Source organism: Gadus macrocephalus, chromosome 6, assembly GCF_031168955.1.
Source record: "Gadus macrocephalus chromosome 6, ASM3116895v1".
Classification (NCBI taxonomy): Eukaryota; Metazoa; Chordata; class Actinopteri; order Gadiformes; family Gadidae; genus Gadus; species Gadus macrocephalus.
The window spans coordinates 7654985-7676373 of NC_082387.1; the positions used below are offsets into that span (position 1 = coordinate 7654985).

General features: G+C 45.1%; 2 protein-coding genes across 3 annotated transcripts; both read right to left on the reverse strand.

Moving 5' to 3' along the window:
- Nucleotides 1–1284: 1284 nt before the first annotated feature.
- Nucleotides 1285–4096, reverse strand: nsmce2 (NSE2 (MMS21) homolog, SMC5-SMC6 complex SUMO ligase). The gene is made up of 6 exons (XM_060053851.1): nt 3653–4096; nt 3450–3562; nt 2829–2982; nt 2338–2420; nt 1922–2028; nt 1285–1624 (listed from the first exon to the last, which is right to left on the reverse strand). The coding sequence occupies exons 1-6, from the start codon at nt 3765–3767 to the stop codon at nt 1519–1521; spliced, it is 678 nt and encodes a 225-aa protein (XP_059909834.1). The 5' UTR covers nt 3768–4096; the 3' UTR covers nt 1285–1518.
- Nucleotides 4097–4946: 850 nt separating this feature from the next.
- Nucleotides 4947–20469, reverse strand: washc5 (WASH complex subunit 5). 2 transcript variants are annotated; one of them, XM_060053848.1, is made up of 29 exons: nt 20373–20469; nt 19972–20181; nt 19707–19852; nt 19493–19577; nt 19172–19272; nt 18601–18793; nt 18138–18290; nt 17911–18024; nt 17375–17546; nt 16921–17048; nt 16052–16181; nt 15399–15511; nt 14104–14270; nt 12875–12950; nt 12642–12752; nt 12001–12141; nt 11566–11646; nt 11376–11477; nt 10781–10960; nt 10397–10521; nt 9680–9842; nt 9367–9469; nt 9176–9255; nt 8762–8865; nt 8006–8132; nt 7555–7651; nt 6768–6921; nt 6518–6605; nt 4947–5248 (listed from the first exon to the last, which is right to left on the reverse strand). In XM_060053848.1, the coding sequence occupies exons 2-29, from the start codon at nt 20155–20157 to the stop codon at nt 5192–5194; spliced, it is 3477 nt and encodes a 1158-aa protein (XP_059909831.1). In that variant the 5' UTR covers nt 20158–20181; nt 20373–20469; the 3' UTR covers nt 4947–5191. The 2 variants fall into 2 exon arrangements, with proteins under 2 accessions (XP_059909831.1, XP_059909832.1); XM_060053849.1 differs by having other exon boundaries at nt 20398–20456.
- Between the last annotated feature and the right edge of the window lie 920 nt (nt 20470–21389).

The window sequence follows — 21389 nt, forward strand, 5'->3', positions numbered from 1 at the left end:
GTTCACGCCAGGTCCTTTCACAAGGTAAGATCAAGCACGGGATGTCAACCGCTGCTCTAAAGGGAGTTAAAGTTGCCCATGCGCTGCCAAACGCAACGTGTCCAGGCCAATGCATCAACCTGCGACATGTTATGTACCCCAGATGAGGGCGCGGGCGTCAAGCCCCCGCACCTGTTTGTCGTATTATCCACCTAACGAGACAGCTGTCACGAGTGAGCGACGCGGCAGAACCGCGGCGGCCGGGAGAACGATTTGATTAGGTAAGTGGCCGGGCTCGAACACAGAGACCCGCGCTGCAGGAATGAGTGACTCAGCATTGTTTGACGTGTCGGTTGGTTCCTTTACCATTAAGGTGCACTTTCAGCAAGCACACACACACACACACACACACACACACACACACACACACACACACACACACACACACACACACACACACACACACACACACACACACACACACACACACACACACACACACACACACAAAAGGTTAAGAACCCATTACATCAGGCCTAGTATTTTTCCACTTTCAAATCGCATTTCTAAACTGAGAAATGTCTGATGTAATGTTATTAAAAGATTAGCTTCACCTAGTTTGATCTGAAATTGTTTTGTGTTCCAACAAAACCCTTTGATTAGGGGGAAGCAGAAAGGGAGATTTACACGTCAGAGTTAATTCCCTCTGTTGTGGAACAATATTAGTTTGTTCAGCTCTTTGTAAAAGTACACAGGGAAAATCAGGGCCATATTTTGGGGGTAAAAACTGAGGTTGTGGAAGGAGATTTATGAATAATAATAATGAATGGACCACAATAAGGTCTGTATAAAAACATATAGACTGTATAAAAGGGTGTTAAACAGGAGATTAACCTGTTTTTCCATTAACTCAAGGCCATCAACAAGAGAATAAATTACGTGGCTAATTTCACAAATTAAATTAACAATTAAATCTGCATGGCTGAGCAGGTTTGTCCAAGAGTCTTGAGTGCACTTTAAAAATAAAATGGCAGCTTAAGCTTCTTTAGCCGTGACTTTCTGGAAAGAGATGTTTATATATACACAATGTTGTCAAATCCTGCAACTCCTTCGCATTCTCAGATCATATCTCACAAGACTTCAGTTGAGCTACAGGTGGCAAATCACAAGGGGTTTTATGAAACCTTTTAGGCCCAACTGTGAATTTGACAACATAACGATAGGCCACTTTGGTTTGCGTTAAAGGGAGCCGTATAATCCACTGTATAATCCAACACTCAAATCAATTGAACTTCCACTTCCATCGGCTTTTCCAACAGGCTTTTATTCAAAGGAACAAAGAACATTCAAATTCAAAGACCGCCTCCCTGTGGTTCTCCAAGTGTACTGCACGTTGACATGAAAACTACTAGACGTAGAATCAATACTGCCAACTATATCAAATTAAGTCACCCAGTTCTGTAAATGAACTGTGTATATTAATAAATCAACAAATATAAAACATAACTATAACTTTTCTTGTCCAACAGACGGGTTCCGCTACACCTGGCTGGCGTTTCTTTTCTGGATCCTCCTCTTGAGAAACGGGTCTGGGACCAGGTCTGCCTGGATCACGTTGATGTTCCCGCAGCCCACCACCGGACAACTGCACGGGGAGGGGGGGGGGGGACGAGGTCAACGGACGCAAACACGCATGTTGTATTGTCGACCAATTACAGGCAACAATGTTATTGGAGGTTTGTACACCACTTTGATTTGGTCGCAAACCTGCCATTTACTATGTGATATTTAAAGAGGGGTGTGTGTGTGTGTGTGTGTGTGTGTGTGTGTGTGTGTGTGTGTGTGTGTGTGTGTGTGTGTGTGTGTGTGTGTGTGTGTGTGTGTGTGTGTGTGTGTGTGTGTGTGTGTGTGTGTGTGTGTGTGTGTGTGTGTGAGTGTGTACCGGAATTTCTTGTGCTGCTTGTGCCTTGCTTTGATCATGGCCAGAATAGCCCCCTCGTCGTAGTGGTGGTTACACACTTTGTTCTTCATGGGATTCTCCATCTCCACCTGCAAAACAGGAAGGTCAAAGCACATGAAAAACAATTAATTGTCTGTCGTTTCTTTCTATATTTCAGGTTCTCCGCTCCTTAAAAATACATACAGTCCTTAGACTAACTGGCAGTCAATAATATATTCTAAATTTCTTCTTTGTTGTATATGCATGTATAGGTTTCCTTTTTAGAGAAATTTTCTTTTTTTTTTATGTAAAACTAAACCCAGCCAAAATACATACAGTATGTTTTTAAACTGGCAAGATAACATGCATTGGAGAATTTGCCTGAGTGATTTCAAGAGATGCTTGAGACTGGAACTCACCTGTGTGAGCGGGCAGGTGAAGTTGACGAATCTCTGTGTCACAGCGATGTCCTCATCCTGGTTCTCTGCCTCCTCTCCATTCTCTGAAGAAGGAACAACGAAAGGATGAACAAATGTACATTACATTACATTAGACATTGCATTATAAAAGACTTTATGATAGCACAACTATTTGAATTGATCCAACTCATCAAAATGAAATAAAACATGAAAACAAGCCATCTTAATATTATCAATTAATAATATAATGTATAATAAATAATATGACGATTCACATACGCTGACTGTTGAGTATCACCTTTAGTCATTTCCATCCCCAGTGATAATCGGGAACTCATCTTACGATGGACAAAAATCAGCTGGGATCAAACTTAGGTTTCTTCAGTGTTACGAAATAACCATGTTCCTTCCAATAACCGACTGACATGTCTGCGAACTGAACAAACCACATCACAGAGGTAGCATCCCGGCTGCTTCTCGGTGCTTCTCACCTGGCTGGAGAGCGCTGCCAACCCCCTCTTTGAAGGCAAGCACCTTCTGATGGTTGTGCAGCTCTGCCTTGGACAGGGAGGCCCTCTTGGCTTCATACTGCTCCTTCACGCGATCCGACAGGCTGAACAAGGCCTCAGGCGGCAGTTGGCTGACCTGAGGAAAACACGGTCAATCTCTCTCTCTCTCTCTAAGAAATACTCTTTTCCACCGAGTTCACAATGTGTATTAGATTAGAAAATGTAATCGATGTTTTGTTGAGAAATATGACTGAATTTACAATTGTGCGCACAAGTCATGACTTTACATGGTGTACAATGTCGTAATTAAGCTATAACAGCACTAACCCCTCAGACAGGTGTGTGTGCAGCTCGTCAGACACCTGTCTGAGGATATCGTTCTAAGGCTTAGACAGTTTTCCTCAGACGTGTGTGTGTGTGTGTGTGTGTGTGTGTGTGTGTGTGTGTGTGTGTGTGTGTGTGTGTGTGTGTGTGTGTGTGTGTGTGTGTGTGTGTGTGTGTGTGTGTGTGTGTGTGTGTGTGTGTCATGCGCGTGCCGTCCATATGGGCAGGTGGGGCGGCGAACTCCGCGTGTGTGTGTTTGTGTGTGTGTTTCAGACTCACCTCCGAGTTCAGATGCTCAACGATGTTCGAGAAGCAGTTCATCTCTCGTTCCAGCTCGGCACTCTCCAGGATCATGGCCTGGAGCGTCTCCAAGCTGCTGCTGTGCTCCGTCTCTGGAACAACATTAATCGACATGACACCTTTCATCACCAAACAAAACGGACAACACGTATATAGGGATCTTTATCTCTTGCTTTACTCACCGTGGGACTCCACCAGGTCCATGGCCACATATGTCAACATGTCCATATTGGTCCCGACATCCTCCTGGCATGACCTAAGCCCTGATAGAGCCGCTTGGACCGCGCTGAACGACATAAGGTTTTGAGAGACTCCAGCAGTTTGGGTTTTACTGACTTGGAACGACCAGGATGCGTCTTACGATGATATGATCGATATTAGCATAAGCTTTCACGTTAACCACGGAAACTGATTTGGCTGTGTGTTATTAATTTGAATATCTGTGTCATATTCAATAAATTAAAATATATCGAGAATCGAAAGACTTGAGATGATTTGACCAACTTTTGATTGAACTCCGGAAGCAGTCGTGAATGTAGAACACCCGGGGAAATAGAACGGCATGCACTTCCGGGTTGTACGTTTCACAGTAGAGCTGTGTTCGAAATCGTTCCCTCTACACTCGTTCCCTCTACACTCGTTCCCTCTACACTCGTTCCCTCTACACTCGTTCCCTCTACACTCGTTCCCTATTGTGTACATGATATAGTGCACTATATAGGGAATAGGGAACGAGAATTCGGACGCTACGCTGAACATTTCTAAACGTCATTTGCGTCAGTAAATGCGCCGGGTATTTGTGTGACGCAGACAGATGCGCCCACATCATGTAAACAAACCGGGCACTCACGAGGAAAGCTGGAGGTTGTATTGATGTTGAATGTTACATTTCCTTGGTCAAGTTTTTTTTAAACTAATTTTGAATGTTAAATTTTCTATGTTAAATCCCAAATAAATTGTTGACATTACATACGAAAGCCGGAGACTCCATCATTAAATGTATTCGTTTTCGCGGTTATTCAGCTTCTTCTCCTCCGGAAAAACACGACCGCATTGCGGTATACGGGAGTAACATGTAGGGTACATCGTATGTTTTTAAGTCCACTATATAGTGCCCTATATAGTGGACCACTGAGAATTCGAACACCCTACAAAATGGCGTGCACCCTATTTAGTGCACTACATCCATGATAGGGAACGATTTCGAACACAGCTTAGGAGTTATTTGTTGTCCAGATGTTACATTAGTTAGTACTGACATAACATTGGACATAACATTAACGGTACACGACTTATCATTTGTTCAATGGCGGAGGACAATATATATTTTTAATTGTTTGTAACAATATATTGGTTCTGCTAAATTATCATGTTTAACACAGACAATCACATCATATAAACATGGACCTAAAGATCTAAACACGTTTGTCAATACGTTTTTAAAATGTATAGCCTACATTAATGGATAACCAATAATCATGTAAATAATATTTTATTAAAATACAATGAATTTCATTAGGCAATAGCACAAAGTGAATTGACAAACGGTTGGCAACAAGACATGATAAGACAGGTTATTGAAAGTAGTACATCAATATACCGTATGGTATTAGTGCATTAATTGTATAAAGATGGAATAAAAAATAAATAAAACTAAATCAATAGAAAGAACATAAATCGTTTGCAATCAGATGTCGTTGAAAATACGAATCTTGAGGACTTCACAGCACAGTCCTGAACTCATCGAAGATGAAACTGGGGACATGAGCTTCAGCCACCTTATGGGACGGAAAGGAACAAAGAAAATCACTCATTCACACCCCAATAGTCATCAATGTGGGGTTGTTTGTCATCAGTAGTATTATATTGGTCCATCAAGAAGGGTGATTTGGGCAAAGCTTAGGACCGTAATCTATAAAGACCCTCAACTATACTTTACTCTACCCTTATATAGTGTCAATTAAATTGGTTGAATTAAATCAATCAACCATCACCATCATTATCATCAATTCCAACCTTTAGATTCAAACCCTCTTGATTGTGCAGTGATTGCTAATGTGTGGCTGGCATGACGGCGGACCTACGTTAGCGCAAGCTAATGTGTGGCTAGCATGATGGCGGCCCTACGTTAGCACAAGCTAATGTGTAGTGTTACGTATTTTAAGAACACAAGCTGTATTTCCCTCACTTAACCACTAGGGAGTAGGACCAAACATATAAGCCGTAAATACTATACATAGCCACAAGGGGAGCAAGACCTTACTGAAGGCTGCAATAAATACTTTAGCCACAGAAGGCAGCACCACAGACAGGTAAGGAGGCCGTCAACCCGGCTCCTCCCACTACTTCCGGGCTTGAGGATCCATACCATAACAGACGGTTGGAGCCAGAGCAAGCCAGAATTCTTCCGGCAGCTATTGGACAGGGTTAAGGTCTATTGATCAGCTAGGAGAACGCTCAGCACGTGCTTAGACACATCTTCAATCTCTCCTTGCTTCAGAGTATCAGTTTACCATACCGAAAATACTTTATACTAAATAAAGTCTCTTTAAAGCTATTCCTTTGGATTTGACCACTTTCCTTGAAGAACTACGTAATAGTAGCTACCATGATGGCGGCCCTACGTTAGCACAAGCTAATGTGTGGCTAGCATGATGGCGGCCCTACCTTAGCACAAGCTAACGTGTGGCTAGCATGATGGCGGCCCTACCTTAGCACAAGCTAAAGTGTGGCTAGCATGATGGCGGCCCTACGTTAGCACAAGCTAATGTTCGGCTAGCATGATGGCGGGCCTTACGTTAGCACAAGCTAACGTGCGGCTAGCATGATGGCGGCCCTACGTTAGCACAAGCTAACGTGTGGCTCGCATGATGGCGGCCCTACGTTAGCAAGAGCTAATGTGTGGTACTGGCTAGCATGATGGCGGACCTACGTTAGCGCGAGCTAATGTGTGGCTAGCATGATGGCGGACCTACGTTAGCGCAAGCTAATGTGAGGCTAGCATGATGGCGCAAGCTAATATGTGGCTAGCATGATGGCAGCCCTACCTTGCGTGGCAGTTTGGTGTACTTCACGTAGTCTTCCAGGAGCATCAGGGCCCCCACCACGTCTGACGGCATGTCAGGGATCTTCTGACTGCAGGGGCAACAAGAGGTGAGACAACGTTATAGAAGTGCCTTCCAACATTAAACATGTTTGGATTATTTGTTGACTTATAAGATCGTTAACGACCTAGTTAACTAGCATCATCTGGAGCGCCAAAATATTAAAAAGAAACAACAGATTTTGCTTTGTTACCTCGTGCACTGTTCCATGATTGACCGGATGAATTGACCAATGAGAGCCAAGAACTGTTCAGTGTATCTGGAGTGGAACTGCTTCAGCAGCGTGAGCAGGCCGAGAACCAGGGGGGGCCAGTCCACCGGGTCGGCGGGCTTCCTGCAGGTCATGCCTTGAGGGAAGGGAACCAACAACCCACAGGGTCATGCCAATGCTTACCTGACACGTAATGCAAACAATGACTTGTTGAGCCTTTTTTATTACGAATCTGTGATTTACTTTGAATTATTTGTCTGCTGTTGGGTTATGATGGTGTGCAGACAGCCTCAGCAAAATGATGTTCCCTGAAATCCTTTGCCATCTCATGTAATTTCAGCACATTGATTTCCTTCAAATTTTGTTCACGCTGACTTATCGAGTCCATTTTTCCTCCGGGGCTAAGTGGCCAACCGGGTGACTGATTAGCGCACACTATTAACTATTGATGGTGTTTCAGACTTATATGAGCTACAAACTACACAAAACCGCGAGCGGGGCTGGGATTCAAACCAAGACTGAGTGTATAAGCTGACTTTGAGATGTATATTATTACACTTTTTGACATTTTCCTCAAAAGATATACGGTAAATGTGTAGTGGAAACATCCCTCTGTTAAATGTAATGTTTTTTTTAAGTTTTGAGTACAATGTTTTCCATACTTTAAAAATGTCAAATGTGAAAAAAAATGTCTTCCATCGGAAATTTGAAGCAAGAAATTGAAAATAACGTAGAAATATGTACATAAAAAACTGATGTTGACACTTGCCAATGTTTTTGGTGTACTGTAGTTTTGGCAGCTGGGCGATGACGAACAGGAAGTTGACGATGGGGAAGTAAGGAAGGCGCTTGGTGGTGATATAGATCTGTCACACAGACAACCAGAAAACACTTGTTACACCACTTACTACTGATATACAAAAAACACAGGCCTCATTACATCGTCAACCATCTCATTGGCTGTAGAAAGTTGTTGGCAGGCGCACACACACACACACACACACACACACACACACACACACACACACACACACACACACACACACACACACACACACACACACACACACACACACACACACACACACACACACACACACACACACACACACACACACACACACACACACACACACACTTTGCATTGCATGTGGAAATCTGCGCCTGCAGAGTCGCCCTGTTGCCTGAGCAACCACTGAGACCAGGTTCTCCGTGCGGACCTTGTTGAGTGGGTTGTGAACGCCGGCCGCCTCCAGGTAGGCGGTGATCTCGTACAGCAGGGTGTCCTCCTTGGGGTAGGGCAGCGACGGGTCCTGGTAGTGGGCCTCGATGTCCGCCAGCAAGGACCTGAGAGCAGCCGTCACGACAGGTATTAAGAGAGCGGCCGTTGGTCAGGGTCGGAGAGCGACTCACAGCGAGTCCTTCACCACCGAGTTTGAATGCCTAATTTGATGTTTTAAGATCAATGGGTCATCTCATCGCTTTCAATTGTATTATCAGCAGCTGCCCCTGGCAGGTTTTGTTCATCCTTTGTGATTAACAAATGGAAATTAATGCAATATTGACAGTTCAGTTAGCAGCAAACAAATGACACTGTCTTTCTGGCCATCTATGTTTGTTTGGAATAGTAGGGCGGCAGTAGCTCAGGAGGTAGAGCGGGTCGGCTGGTAACTGCAAGGTTGCTAGTTCGATCCCCGGCTCCTCCTAGCCGAGCGTCGTGGTGTCCCTAAACCTAACTGCTCCCGACGAGCTGGCTGTCGCCTTGCATGGTTGACTCCGCCATCGGTGTGTGAATATGTGCATGAATGGGTGATTGTGAGGCAATATTGTTAAAGTGCTTTGGGTGGCCACTGGTTACAGGAAAAGCACTATATAAATGCAGTCCATTTACCATTTTACCATTCTTTACAGGTCAGTCATAAAGCCAACAGTAAAAAAAAAACACCTGACAAACGTGGACAAATCCCAAGGCTTACTTGTTGATGTTGTCCAGGGCAGCGGCCAGGTGCTTGGAATCAAATTTGCAGGAGTAGTTGAGCTCGTGGGCGATCTGTTGTCTGAGGATCTGCATCTGACCGACCTGGGAAAAACACGAACATGAACGGGACATGTTTCTCCTCCTTTATCCGATGAAGTATCTAAAGAAATCATCCAAAAACCACGGAATACTCGACATTATTGATCAGGACTATTAGTGGAATGAACTTATCAAGATTTGATTGCGTTAAAAAAAAAAATGTGTTGCTTCAATGGTGATTCGATACTTTCGATGGCTCTGCCTCACTATTGAGGTTGAACCATCAAAAGTATTGAATCACCATTTTCTTGTGGCTATTAAAGGAACAGTAAATGATTGTGAATGAGCTCTAGGATGGGAACTGGTGGAGAACCTTCATGATGGCCTCCAAATACCCTCCCCAGATCTTCTGGGTCTTTGCGGTGGCGTTGGCGTACACTTTGCTGGCGTTCGCTGAAGGCGAGGAAACAAAAGGTAAAAGGGAAACATTGCATTATTCATCACGTCATCGACAAGACAAGACAACACTGGCGGGCGGTGCTTTTAAAGAGGGCCGTCACATACCCACGATGCCTTGCACCGGGTTGGCAGCTGTCATCATGCCCTTGAAGACTTCCACCACGGCCTTGTCCCGCAGAATACTCCTCTGCAACACGGTCAGGAAGTTCTGAGGGGCGGCACGGCGAGATACAGGATGACAGGGTTGATAGACACACTCACACATCTTATAGTCCGTCTGACTGCATGTCATGTTAGTCTCTCCCACACAAGCGTCACCGAGCAGAGCACCAGTCAAGGCCGGCGCTTGTCGATGACGCTATCGTCACTGACACCTGATTGGTCGAGGGGAAAAGGTCCCGGTCAGCCGGCCAATCACCTGCAGCTCCTTGACAATCATGAAGCAGAGCAGGCGGTCCAGCCCGTTGAGGCCGAAGGTGCCCAGCGTGTCCTGGATCTCCGAGAACAGCCGGTTGCTGGTCACCTCCTGGTGGCTCTTCAGGTCGTACCAGGTGTTGAGCTGGTCCATGAAGCACGTCGCCCTGGCAACATGAACAGGGGAGGGTTACTCACTGTGATCGGTGTGTGACGCCCCACTCCAATTAACACCTGAAGCTACTATTTACTATTTATACTAGGGGGCGGCAGTAGGTGAGGAGGTAGAGCGGGATGACTTGTAACCGGAAGGTTTCTAGGTTGGTCCTGAGCAAGACAATCTACCCCTAACTGCTTCTGACGAGCTGGCTGTCAGAAGCAGTGTTAGGCAATTATTATGAAGTGCTTTGAGGGGCCACTGGTTAGTAAATCGATAAATGCAGTCCATTTATGTGTTAGGTAGACATTATATACGACTACAACAGACTAATCGCTCCATACCCCCCCGTCAACAATCGCTCCGAACACCCCCCCCCCCCCCGTCCCCCCCCGTCAACAATCGGCCCCCTAAGAATTCTTGCTTGGGGCCCCCACACTACCTCGCAACGCCCCTGCCCACGGGGGTCATACAACGTTGACGTTGCATTGCTAACAACAACCGCCTATCTAGCTATTCAATGACATCCCGTTTCCCCCCCGCCCCCAGTGAGGAAGGACCTACTTTGGGTCAGTGATGCGCAGGACCTCTCTGCAGAGCCGGCCGATGAAGGTGGCCGACTCGTCCACCGAGGGGAACTTGGGGATGGGGATGTGGGTGGACTGGTACACGCTCTGCCAGTCCTGGATCTGCAGGCAGAGACACGGGGGTGCGGGAGGCCTTGAGTGTACGCATCTCTCAACGTAAAGCGGGCTTATCATGTTTTAACTCATTTGTTTTGGTTAATACTTGTATCCATATAAGCACTGTATAAATCAAAAAACAAACTCGTTCAATCACTCTCTCGCTCGTTCACTCTCTCTCTCTGGTTCACTCTCTCACATTGTCACACACACACACACACACACACACACACACAGCCACAGCCACACACACACACACACACACCTTGGTCCTGAGGAAGCTGTTGCACTCCTGCTCCACGTTGTAGTTGATGATGCGCGACACCTCCTCCTGCCAGATCTTGAGGCCATAGATGCTGACGTAGTCCTGGATGTACTCAAAGGAGCGGTAGAAGCCGTCCATGGTGGCGGCCATCTCCTTCAGCTTGGGCATCAGCTCGCTGGCCTGGGGCGGAGAGAAGGGCGTCCATGCAGTTATTTCACCTCATTAGAGACCATCTACACCGGGCCACATGCCATGATATGTTGATTGTGGGTCGGACAAAACAAAAGGCTTTGAATTTATACCTTTGAATATTCATAACTGCATGGCCGTCACCTTGACAGCTATCATTAGCCTCATGCGGTGAAATAGTGTGACGGGGAAAACGACTACGACCGTTTTTAAGGATTATGTCTATTTTTGCATCAACATTTATACTCATATTTTTCAAATTTCTTTATTTTGTTTGTAATTTATTCTATTACTCTCCTACTGTACTTGGTTCACCCACCTCTGTGTGTGTGTGTGTGTGTGTGTGTGTGTGTGTGTGTGTGTGTGTGTGTGTGTGTGTGTGTGTGTGTGTGTGTGTGTCCCTAACCTTGGCCTTGGGGTTGAAGATGAGCCCCTTGTGGAGGGCGTACGCCACTCTCCTCACCAGCTCCTTCCTGATACCGTCCTCCAACAGCTGCTTGGGGTCCACCTGGAGAGACAACATGGCGTCACTCCGTTAATCGTTCGGCTGTTATAACGCTTCGAATATTTCATAAATCGTCAGGAGCCAGTGGTACCTTGATGATCCCCACCAGGGTGGTCTTCATCATCAGAATCCCCTCGGTGAAGATGGAGATGGCATGGGTGAGTTTGGCCACCTGTAGACAACACGAAGCACAACAACATACATTAATCTCTTACGCACTTATTGCATGTTGTACGTCCTTCCCCTTGAAAATAGTACTTAGCATTGGTTCTTTGATCATCCTTCCATTGTTTCTTTCCCTTTTCAGACAATTCTACTTATTGTACGTTGCTATGGACAAAAGCGTCCCCTTAACATGAAGGGAAATCTTATAATCACTCCCAATAAACTATTTTTTAAATCGATTCACTCCACGAGCGTCGTTGTTGTTACACAACAAGTAAGTGTAACAACAGCGCCACCTGGTGGCGATAAATAAATCAACATGTTATATTCCTGAGCAGCGGACGACCCATGTCCTGCGGACCTCGTATCGCGGCACCAGCTGGGAGTAGTCCTTCAGCTTGTCCTTGTCCAGGCGCGTGGGCACCTCCGTGATGTCGTGGATCTGCAGCTTGATGATCTTGGCCAGCGACGTGAACATGCTGTCTGGGATGATCTGAAGCACCTGGAGGGGAAACGTTAAGAGATGTGTTGGAAAACCTGAGACAGGATGTATACATACTTCCCCACACATGGCTGGAGGAGTTTCATCCTGATGAGAAACATTTGGCAGGTTCTGTGTGAGGAATCTTTAAAAGGAGAGCACAGAGTAAACAATACTTCCCCCCCTGGGGGATATGGGGTTCACTGTTACTCAACATAATTGATATAGTGCTGGTATGAAAAACATAGCTAGCATGGTAGCTTTACAGGCTGTGGGCTTTGAAGCACCTTCACAGCCATATTGGATCTATAACATCCTAGCTATGATTTTACTAAACTTCCCAACCAAACGGTCAAACGGGGGGGGGGGGGGGGCATTACAATACCTAAAAATATACTCCAGGAGACGTCCCACAGTCCACAATGCTCCCTTTCCAGCTGGTTTCGACCAATCACCACCAACACATTGCAATAAACCACGTCAGAGTTCACCAGAAACACAGCGTATACGTTTTGAAGTACCTTTCTAACGTAAGCCACAAGCTCCCCGGAGTAGAACTGAGACACGCTGAGGAGGTCCGGGCTGTTGGCCTGGTTGATCCGGAGCAGCGGCAGGTCCAGGGCGGAGGCCAGCTGCACGCACAGACGTCCACAACATGTTACCGCTCGACCCCTTGGTGTAACTATGCAACGGTACCATTGACCGATCAAGACCTCGCTTTCGGTTTCTTTGTTAAACTTGTGTGTGGCTGTACCTTTAAGAAGGTGGCTCTCAGCTTGGTCACCATGGACGGGTTGACCCTGATACTCTCCTGCATGATGCTGGTGAAGCTGCAGGAGACACACGGGGTTAACAGCGCACACAACAACAACAACAGCAGCATCCTGTCAACTTAAAAATAAGAGCTCCTTTCAGGGAAACACAGCAGTTTCCTCGTGTCGCCTGAGGGACATTTGAGGAGACGCCGGTTGAAGTGGATTCAAGAATGTTTGTGTTTATTTCTATGAAGTATAAAAACTGGCACTGGCTCATCGGAGTGCTGAAAAGGACACGCGGGCCCATTGGTATTCTTGTTTGTTAACAAGATGAATAAAGTGACAGGGGCGGCCAGACAGACGGTCTGGCTCCTGTCGCTTGGCCGACCATGCGATTGAGCCATCTGGCGCCATCTGCATGACAACGAGCGATTGTGCGGTCCGTGTTTAATACTAATTCCGGCCAATGGCTTGGCTTCCGAATGTAAAAACTAGAGAAAGTGATGCTGCTGAAGTTGAATTACAGAGAGTTGGATGCGAGTTGGCTGATTGGAACTTCTCACACCTTTTGAAGTTCGTCCTCCAAATAAATATGATGTATTGACGGTGATGAGTGGATTATTTTGTTTTGTGTCCTTGGGGTAGCCTGATATGCATATGGGTTCACGGGTGATTGGTGGCTTATAAAATAAAGATATGCGATACAGTTTTGATTGAAAACCAATACGACAAATGATAAATGGACTTCATTCAAGCAGCACTTTTCTAACCAGCATCCACTCAAAGCGCTTAACAATACGGCCTAACATTCACCCATTCATGCACACATTCACACGCCGAGCGGTGGCAGGCCTGCAAGGCGACAGCCAGCTCGTCCCGGGTTAGGATTCTGGCTCTCTCCGCTAGGAGGAGCCGGGAATCGAACTAGCAACCTTCCGGTTACCAGTCCACCCGCTCTACCTCCTGAGCAATACAATTATATGGTCAAAAAGGTTGCATTAAAAGGACCCATATTATCCAGAAACAGACAGAATTGTTACACGGCTACTACTGCCTAACCACTTAGGGTTGGGCCAGTGGCAAAACAAGTCTGGGAACCACTGACTCAATGTATTTCTCGTTATCTGACTTAGCTGATGGTCTAAAAGAGAAGGCAGTCCCTTAATGAACAGAGTGATGGCTTGCTCCAGCCTTCTACCACCGGACAGGCGGAGGACTCTGTGATTACCTGTCGATGATCTGCCAGGCGTAGGACAGGTCTCCTACGATCTGCATGGTGATCAGCACCTCCTCCTTGATGTTGATGGTGCGGATCATCTGGTGGAGGAACTTCCTGGTGTCGGCCAGGAACTGGCACACCTGCAGGTTGGACTCCAGCTGGTGGAACTCCTGGACCTGAGACGGGTCAGGGTCAAAGCCGAGAGCGGGAGAGAGTTGTCAGACAGCGATGGATCCAGACAACGTCAGCATTCTAAGCTTCACAATGTGGACCTTTGAAAAATACTGTCTTTAGCCTTTTATCGATTTGATACTTTTATCAAGCAAAGGTCTTTGTGGAACGGGTTTCATTCCAACAGCTTTGAACTAGAGACTTAACGCTCCTTAAAGTAATGAATTGTAAGAAATCGAATAGTATTTCCAGAGGCGTCTCCGGGAATTCTGCACAGGGTCCAGCCCCGCCTTGTAATTCAATAATCAGACCCTCTGAGACACTGTTTCATTCCAAAGATCCCATCTAAAGACATCTTAAAAGCTTTGAGTCAGCGATTAGCTATTATTTACCACTGATTAGCCTGCACTTAATTTTAATTAGCATGCAAAACGCATTAGCTTTCAGATGATTCTCTCAGGATAACCCACAGAGATTAGGCTGCTCCTAATATCATTACAGGGAAGCGCATCCCTCAGTTATCAATGCCATCCCCACTGCATAGGTGAACATCATCCCTACCTTAAACACCAACCCCTGATGGTTTCTCCACGTAAGGGGGGGACAAAATATCGACGCCCTTCGTGCAATACGAGAATCGATTCACTGGAGCCAAATATCGAGATAATACTTTTCTATTTAAAAAAGAAATATACCGGTATGCATATATATAATTTGTTTTACGATTTTATGTGTCATTTTTGGGCTTTATTCCTGGATAGTTAGACTGGAAATATAGCCCCAAATATCTATATATCTTAAATAATTAAATAAGGCACACTAAACGGATTTCCCTGCTCCCCGATGTGGTGCTCAACACATGAATGAAGGAAACTTGACCAAAGACGAATAAATGAGAACTCAGTTTGGACGATGCATAACCTCTTCACAGTCCTTTTGTATTCATCATTAGACATATATCGTGATGCATCGTTATAGGATTGTCTAACAATATATTGATTATTGAAGAATCAGTGTATCGCAATGTTATCGCTTCCGCGGGCCATGTATCGCGTTTGGTATCGTATCGTGAGGTACCCTGTGATTCCCACCCCTAATTCCCATTGGAGGAGGGGATGAAGGCGGGGTCTCACCTCCACCAGAGCCTGGATGAGCTGGACCGTCTTCCTGCCCGCCGCGGTGGAGTCCTCGTAGTTCAGGGACTCTATCTGCTTGGAGATCTCCCTGAACCAGGCCTGGAGGTTCTCTGTGAAGGGCGAGGAAGCAGCATTAAGGCCTGGATCAAAGGGAGCGTTTCAGGGGGCCGGCTTTTCTGCGATCGTTTTCAGATCAATGACAGCAAAGCGTTTTCCCTCGCTGCTTTTTCCCCCCGGCGTCTACCCACTCTATCCACACTGAACGCCTTGAGTTGAAAAAACATCAACTCACACGTAATTTGTGTTTTTTTCCATTATCCAATCAGAATTGAGAGGCGGGGCTTCTGAGGGGGTAGCGACAACAAATGTAAACAACATTTGGGGAGAAACTAGTGCAAGTCCCCTCGGCCAATTAAAAAGGGTTTAGGATACCAATACAGGGTATCAGGAATATACGCAATGATCGTTGTAATCAATGAATATTCTAATGATCATTATTAGGACAAATATAACATAATAATCATGCATGATCCAGACGTTAAGGCTAGCCGACGTCCATTTAGGTAACAACACATCTGATATGACATCATATGACTATTATCTAAACATACTATAAAAAGCCAAAAGAGAAACATGGTACTGTGTCCCACCGTTCTTCTCCACCCGCGTGAGGGGCTTGACCCCAGAGAACACCTCCGCCAGCTCCGTCATCCTCTCAGACCCCTCCTTCTTGTAGCTCTCCCATTTGATCTGCTTCTCCAGCAGCATCTGCTTGAACATCTGGAGGAGATAGGGGAAAGGGGGGGGGGGGGGGGGGGGGGGTGCAGATGTTGGGCGCAGGCCCGACAAGCGACGACCATTAGTCAAATGAGAAGCGTAATCAGAATATTGAATTTGGGTTCCCTTTCGTCGCTAATCACGGCTGAGTCGGCGGCGGCGGGCATATGCTGGTCTGTCAACAGACAGCGGCTCGGGGCCCGTCTCCCAACAGATGGATCCACCGCTGTTCACTGGTCGGGACATCAATCTACCGCGCTGTTTACACACACACTCGTTACAACGTGTGGAGGGACCGGTTGGTACGGGTTGTGAAAATGGTTGTGCTTCGGTTTAACGCGCACCTTTATGCGTTGGGAGTTTTTGCTAATGGCTAATGAATGTTCAATGTGGTTTATTTTATTTGCTACAAATCAATTAAATTGATTCTAGTCGTGACACGGTATAAATAAATCCTATACTCTTTCTGTTTATAATTTTGTATTAAATCTTTTTTGTTTTTTTTATTACAATAGCGTTGTTGAGCTGTTCCATATAATACTTTTGAAAACTCAATAAAATCCAAGTAAAAAATAAACTAATCGTTTTACTCCTTTATACATTCTGTGTGCAGTTATCTGCTATCAAAAACAAGATGAGTAAAGATGAAGTCGAGATTTCAGTAAGAATGAATGACAACACCTGGTTATCAGAACAGCAGTGTGTGGGAAGCTCCAGGGGGGCGAACAGGACAGGGTTTTACCTCTTTGAGGGTGAACTCAAACTGGGCCGTGTCCAGCAGCAGCTGGAAGAGCATGCGGGGCTTGTACTTGGAGTCAGTCATCACCTGGTCCTTGATCTGACGCAGACGCTTGTTGTTGACGTCGTAGGCTAAGGAACAGAACATGTTAAAAATAACATGTTGTGTAATTTGTGGTTTCATTTAGAAAACAAATATGACTATCAAAACCCGGATTTTAGATCATGAATCATTTAACATAACATAAAATATTAAATAAATAAAAATGATGTACAATGCAAGCTGTCTTATGTGCTAAAAATGCTAATTAAGTGAATACAAAGGTACTTATGCATAGTAATATCTTTAATACAAAATACAAATATATTTTGATGTATCTGACGTCAATATTTTTGTACAATTATTTTCTTATTTCAATAAATCCCATTGGGACGGGTATTTTTTGGTGTATTCTCACCAGACTCTGCAGTGTGTAGCATCAGCCAGCGGATGGCGACGTTGCAGTCCCTCAGACAGTTGAGCAGCTTGGGGATGTTATCCAGGATGATCTCCTCGCGCAGGAAGCCCTCCTTCAGCAGCTGCTGCACCTTGGGCTTCAGGATCTCCATCCCCTCGGCGTAGCGACACGCCTGAGACGAATCAGATCAGATGTTGGAGTGATTTTTAAGTTGCGTGACATATTTACAAATCACACAGATGTTGCAGTGATTATTTTTCTGGTTGCCTCGGTTACATGAAAGGTTAACAGATCAAACTGTATATTCATTTGGAGACAAAAATTGGAGAATAATAAGATTTGATGTTTTGCATTGTCATTTGACGTTGAGGTTTTTAATACAAAAAGGACACACTAAAACTGTTTGTTATCCGTTAAAAATACTATCACTAAGAACAATGTGATTTTGTCAAAGTCAGGTGCTCAGAAAGTATTTCCTGCTTTTCAAAGAGATAACTGCTCTCTCTACAGCTATCCATAGAAAACCTTCACAGTACCTGCTCCTTGATGTTAGCCGTGTCCAGGGTGTAGTTCAGGGCTGTTTTGGCAGCCTTGTATGGCTCCCAGGCCTCGACCAGATTCACTGTGATCCCCATATAGATACTGATCACCTGGATATGGTGCATGACACAACACAGACACAAGTTTAAAGATCCTGTTTCCCCCCCCAAAAACAGGACAATATGGCGGAGGACCAAGATAAGCCTTTTCCAGGTTCACTCACCCAGTTGTCGGGGAAGTACTTGTCCACAATCTCCCTCATCTTGGCCTGCTGGGTTTGCAGGATGCTGGGGGTGAAGTAGAGGCACACGTACAGCATGGAGGCCTGGTTGGCTAACGCTGTGCTGCGGTGCTCTGGCAAGGGGTAGGCTGACACCTGACCACACACGTACACACACACGTTAAATTATATTGTCTTGTTTTTAATCGGTTTAAGATTATTTGGATCACAAATGTTTGAGAGACCAAATCAATTGTGTTTCAACCGATTTTGCGCTATATCATAATTTTTGTATCATGAGGTAGATTGAAGATATCTTTTTAAAAAGAGATTACAAGTAGGAAATTGCATGATCGGACATAAAGCACACAAAACAAGAAAGTACTTTGACACATAAAAAGCTGTCTGGTGAGACATCACGGTACATTGCGGCCCCGGTCCGCCCGGTGTGTTGGCCGGTTCTGACCTGGTTGTAGATGTCGTCGGAGCGCAGTCGGCCGATGACCATGCTGACGAAGGTCTGGCTGACGGGCACCCTCTGGAAGTAGCTCTCGGGGTAGCCGGGGGGCCGCTTGGCCCCCGGCTGGCTGGAGTAGCCCGTGCTCCGCAGCAGCTTGCAGATGTCGTCCAGGTTAGAGTCCGCCGACGAGCGCGCCGCACTGACGCAGGAGAGAGGAGAGAGTGAGGGAAAACGGAATATAATATAACCCGTTTACATCATTATAAAAAAATCCCGCTTGATAAGAAATATTAAATGTACATTTTAAGGTTTTTTTATGTATTCATTTATATATAAATACACAATATCAAGTTTTCATTTGATATCCTGAGCCAACACTCTGAATAGCAATAAGATGATTATTGACCCCTCCGATATATGTTTCCTTTTGCATACCGAAGCTGAGCTGTGACCACCTCCCTTCACACACACACACACACACACACACACACACACACACACACACACACACACACACACACACACACACACACACACACACACACACACACACACACACACACACACACACACACACCTGTATCTGTAGTAGGACACCAGCATCCTCTCCCTGACCTCGCCTTCGATCTTCTGATCGATTACCGTTAGCATCACTCCGTACAGGTACAAGGCCTCGCACTGAGGGAAGCGAAGGTCACGTTATGTCATGACAGTTATTGAACAATATGCATACCTCAATATTGCCAATATTCATACTCACTTTAAACTAAAAGCTACAATTGTTAATTATTTAACACACAAAAAAATTACAGAATGTATGCAAGATTATTATAAAGATAGTCCACCAAACATACAGTACATTTTTAATAAGGTAACGGTATGTGTCCATGCTACTTACTAGTAATTGTTTCCCATCCTCATTGATGATGACCGTCTCCAGGGTCTGCTGAATGTAAACCCCCTCGTGCAGATCATCCAGGTATCTAGACACAAAAAACAATAACAGTTTCTTTACTCATCACAAAACTGGAGATGATTGTTTCAGTGTCGTTTGACAATAAACTGGTTGCATTCAGAACTGGTAGCACATCAATTGCTATATCCTGGTTTACCTCTTAAGGTCCATTATATATTTATGGACACTTTCAAACGCCAGATAGAAACGTGTCAGGATCTCAATGTTGTTCTCTCTGAATTCTTCATCAAGGTCTTGAAGTTCTGGTTTGGCTTCAAGTTTCCCCTCATAGTACTCCGGACCCTAGACACAAATCAAATATTATTCAAAAGTCTGAATACAGAGCAATCATCTGTCAAGTCCATGGGCCAGGTTAGACGTGACACAGTCACACAGTGTGTCATGTGTTGGATGCATGGTACCTTGAAGTAGCTGAAGTCACAGATGATGTCTCCATATTTCTGCTGGTCGTTCTTGTCTCTGAGCCTGAAGACTGTGGGGATGAATTCTGAGAGGCGCAGGAGCTCTGCGATGATCGCGTTCCCCCGGGACACTATCCTCAGGACCGCCTGACCACACAGGTTGTTCTCGGCGAGGAAATCTACCATCGCGACGATGTTTGTCACACAGTCCTAAAGAAGAGGAAACACACAAACATGGTTAACACGTGAGTGTGCGCTGTCAATGTGAGCTAAACCCGATTGTCAAGTTAGCAGATTAGCTCTGATGCTACATATTCAACATGCACGACTTTGAACACCCCTGCTATACTTTAACAACTTCAACCCCTTCGAAATGCAGAACAGAAAACACGTTAAATAACCTATAAAGGTTTTACTGCATATCACCGAGTGTCTTCTTAAATTCCTGTTTACTTCCGCATGACCAATCACATGACCTCCTCGGGGGGCGGGTCATGTGGTTGGTCGGGTTTCGCTCGTTGGCTGAGGGTTGCGTTTGAAACGCCACCAGCAACATGTGACAGGTGAACACATGTAAAGCACTGCAAATCATTAGTGAACCATTTTTAATTGTTTTTTAAAGAAGCTTCTCCATAAAATGTTGCCTGGTTTTATAAGAATCATAAAAAATAATGTTTTGCACAACTGATGTCAAACTTGAGAGTCCAACGCTAGATGGCGACAGAGTACCACTGGTATAAGCATTGTGGCTCCCTGCCGGACTGCCAAGGAAGGAGCAAGTGAGTGCCAGAGTGAATTGCACATGGATTGTATGTCGTTTGCAGAGACATAAATATTTAATAATTAATAAAACGTTTTCAGAGACATAAATAATAATATTTGTAAATATGTAAATTGCTTGATAAATGGGTATGGTTGTTCGACCTACAGTATGTGTTTGGACACCAAATTGCCTGCCTTATACCTTTTTGCGAACGCTATTAAAGCAAAATTTGGTAGCATTAGTAATGGTAGTATTGGTAGAGTTGGACAAAATTATGTCCTTATATGTACGTATTCTCTGAAAGGGGAGATTGCGAAATGGCAGTTTGAAGCAATTGCGTTTCCGTCCTGTCACATCATACTGCCCCCCAGTCCCCTAAAACCAGTCCCCCAAAACAACCCTAACATCATCACCAGCCCCATGGTCTCACCAACAGTTTCTTGGAGGGAATAACGGAGGGGTCTTTCCAAACATTCTTCATTCAGGTACTACTAGAATTAATTAATTCATTTTTTCCCCCTGTGTGTTTGGTGTTGCCAGTATTTTCTTTACCCTATTATTAGGTTGCTATGTTATTGTACCATAAATTCATTTTCAGTTTATTGTCCCCATTGTAGACATCATCTCTACAGCCTGGGCACTATCAAACATCCTA

Excerpts from the sequence above, each read along its gene's own strand:
- nsmce2 (XM_060053851.1), bottom strand. The coding sequence starts at position 3,767 with ATGTCGTTCAGCGCGGTCCAAGCGGCTCTATCAGGGCTTAGGTCATGC. Across the intron at positions 2,983-3,449 it reads TTGAGCATCTGAACTCGGAG|GTCAGCCAACTGCCGCCTGA; the intron begins GTGAGTCTGAAA and ends TGTTTTCCTCAG. Across the intron at positions 2,421-2,828 it reads TGGCAGCGCTCTCCAGCCAG|AGAATGGAGAGGAGGCAGAG; the intron begins GTGAGAAGCACC and ends TTCCTTCTTCAG.
- washc5 (XM_060053848.1), bottom strand. The coding sequence starts at position 20,157 with ATGGTAGATTTCCTCGCCGAGAACAACCTGTGTGGTCAGGCGGTCCTG. Across the intron at positions 14,271-15,398 it reads TCATCCAGGCTCTGGTGGAG|GTCCAGGAGTTCCACCAGCT; the intron begins GTGAGACCCCGC and ends GACCCGTCTCAG. Across the intron at positions 10,522-10,780 it reads ACAGCTTCCTCAGGACCAAG|ATCCAGGACTGGCAGAGCGT; the intron begins GTGTGTGTGTGT and ends CTCTGCCTGCAG.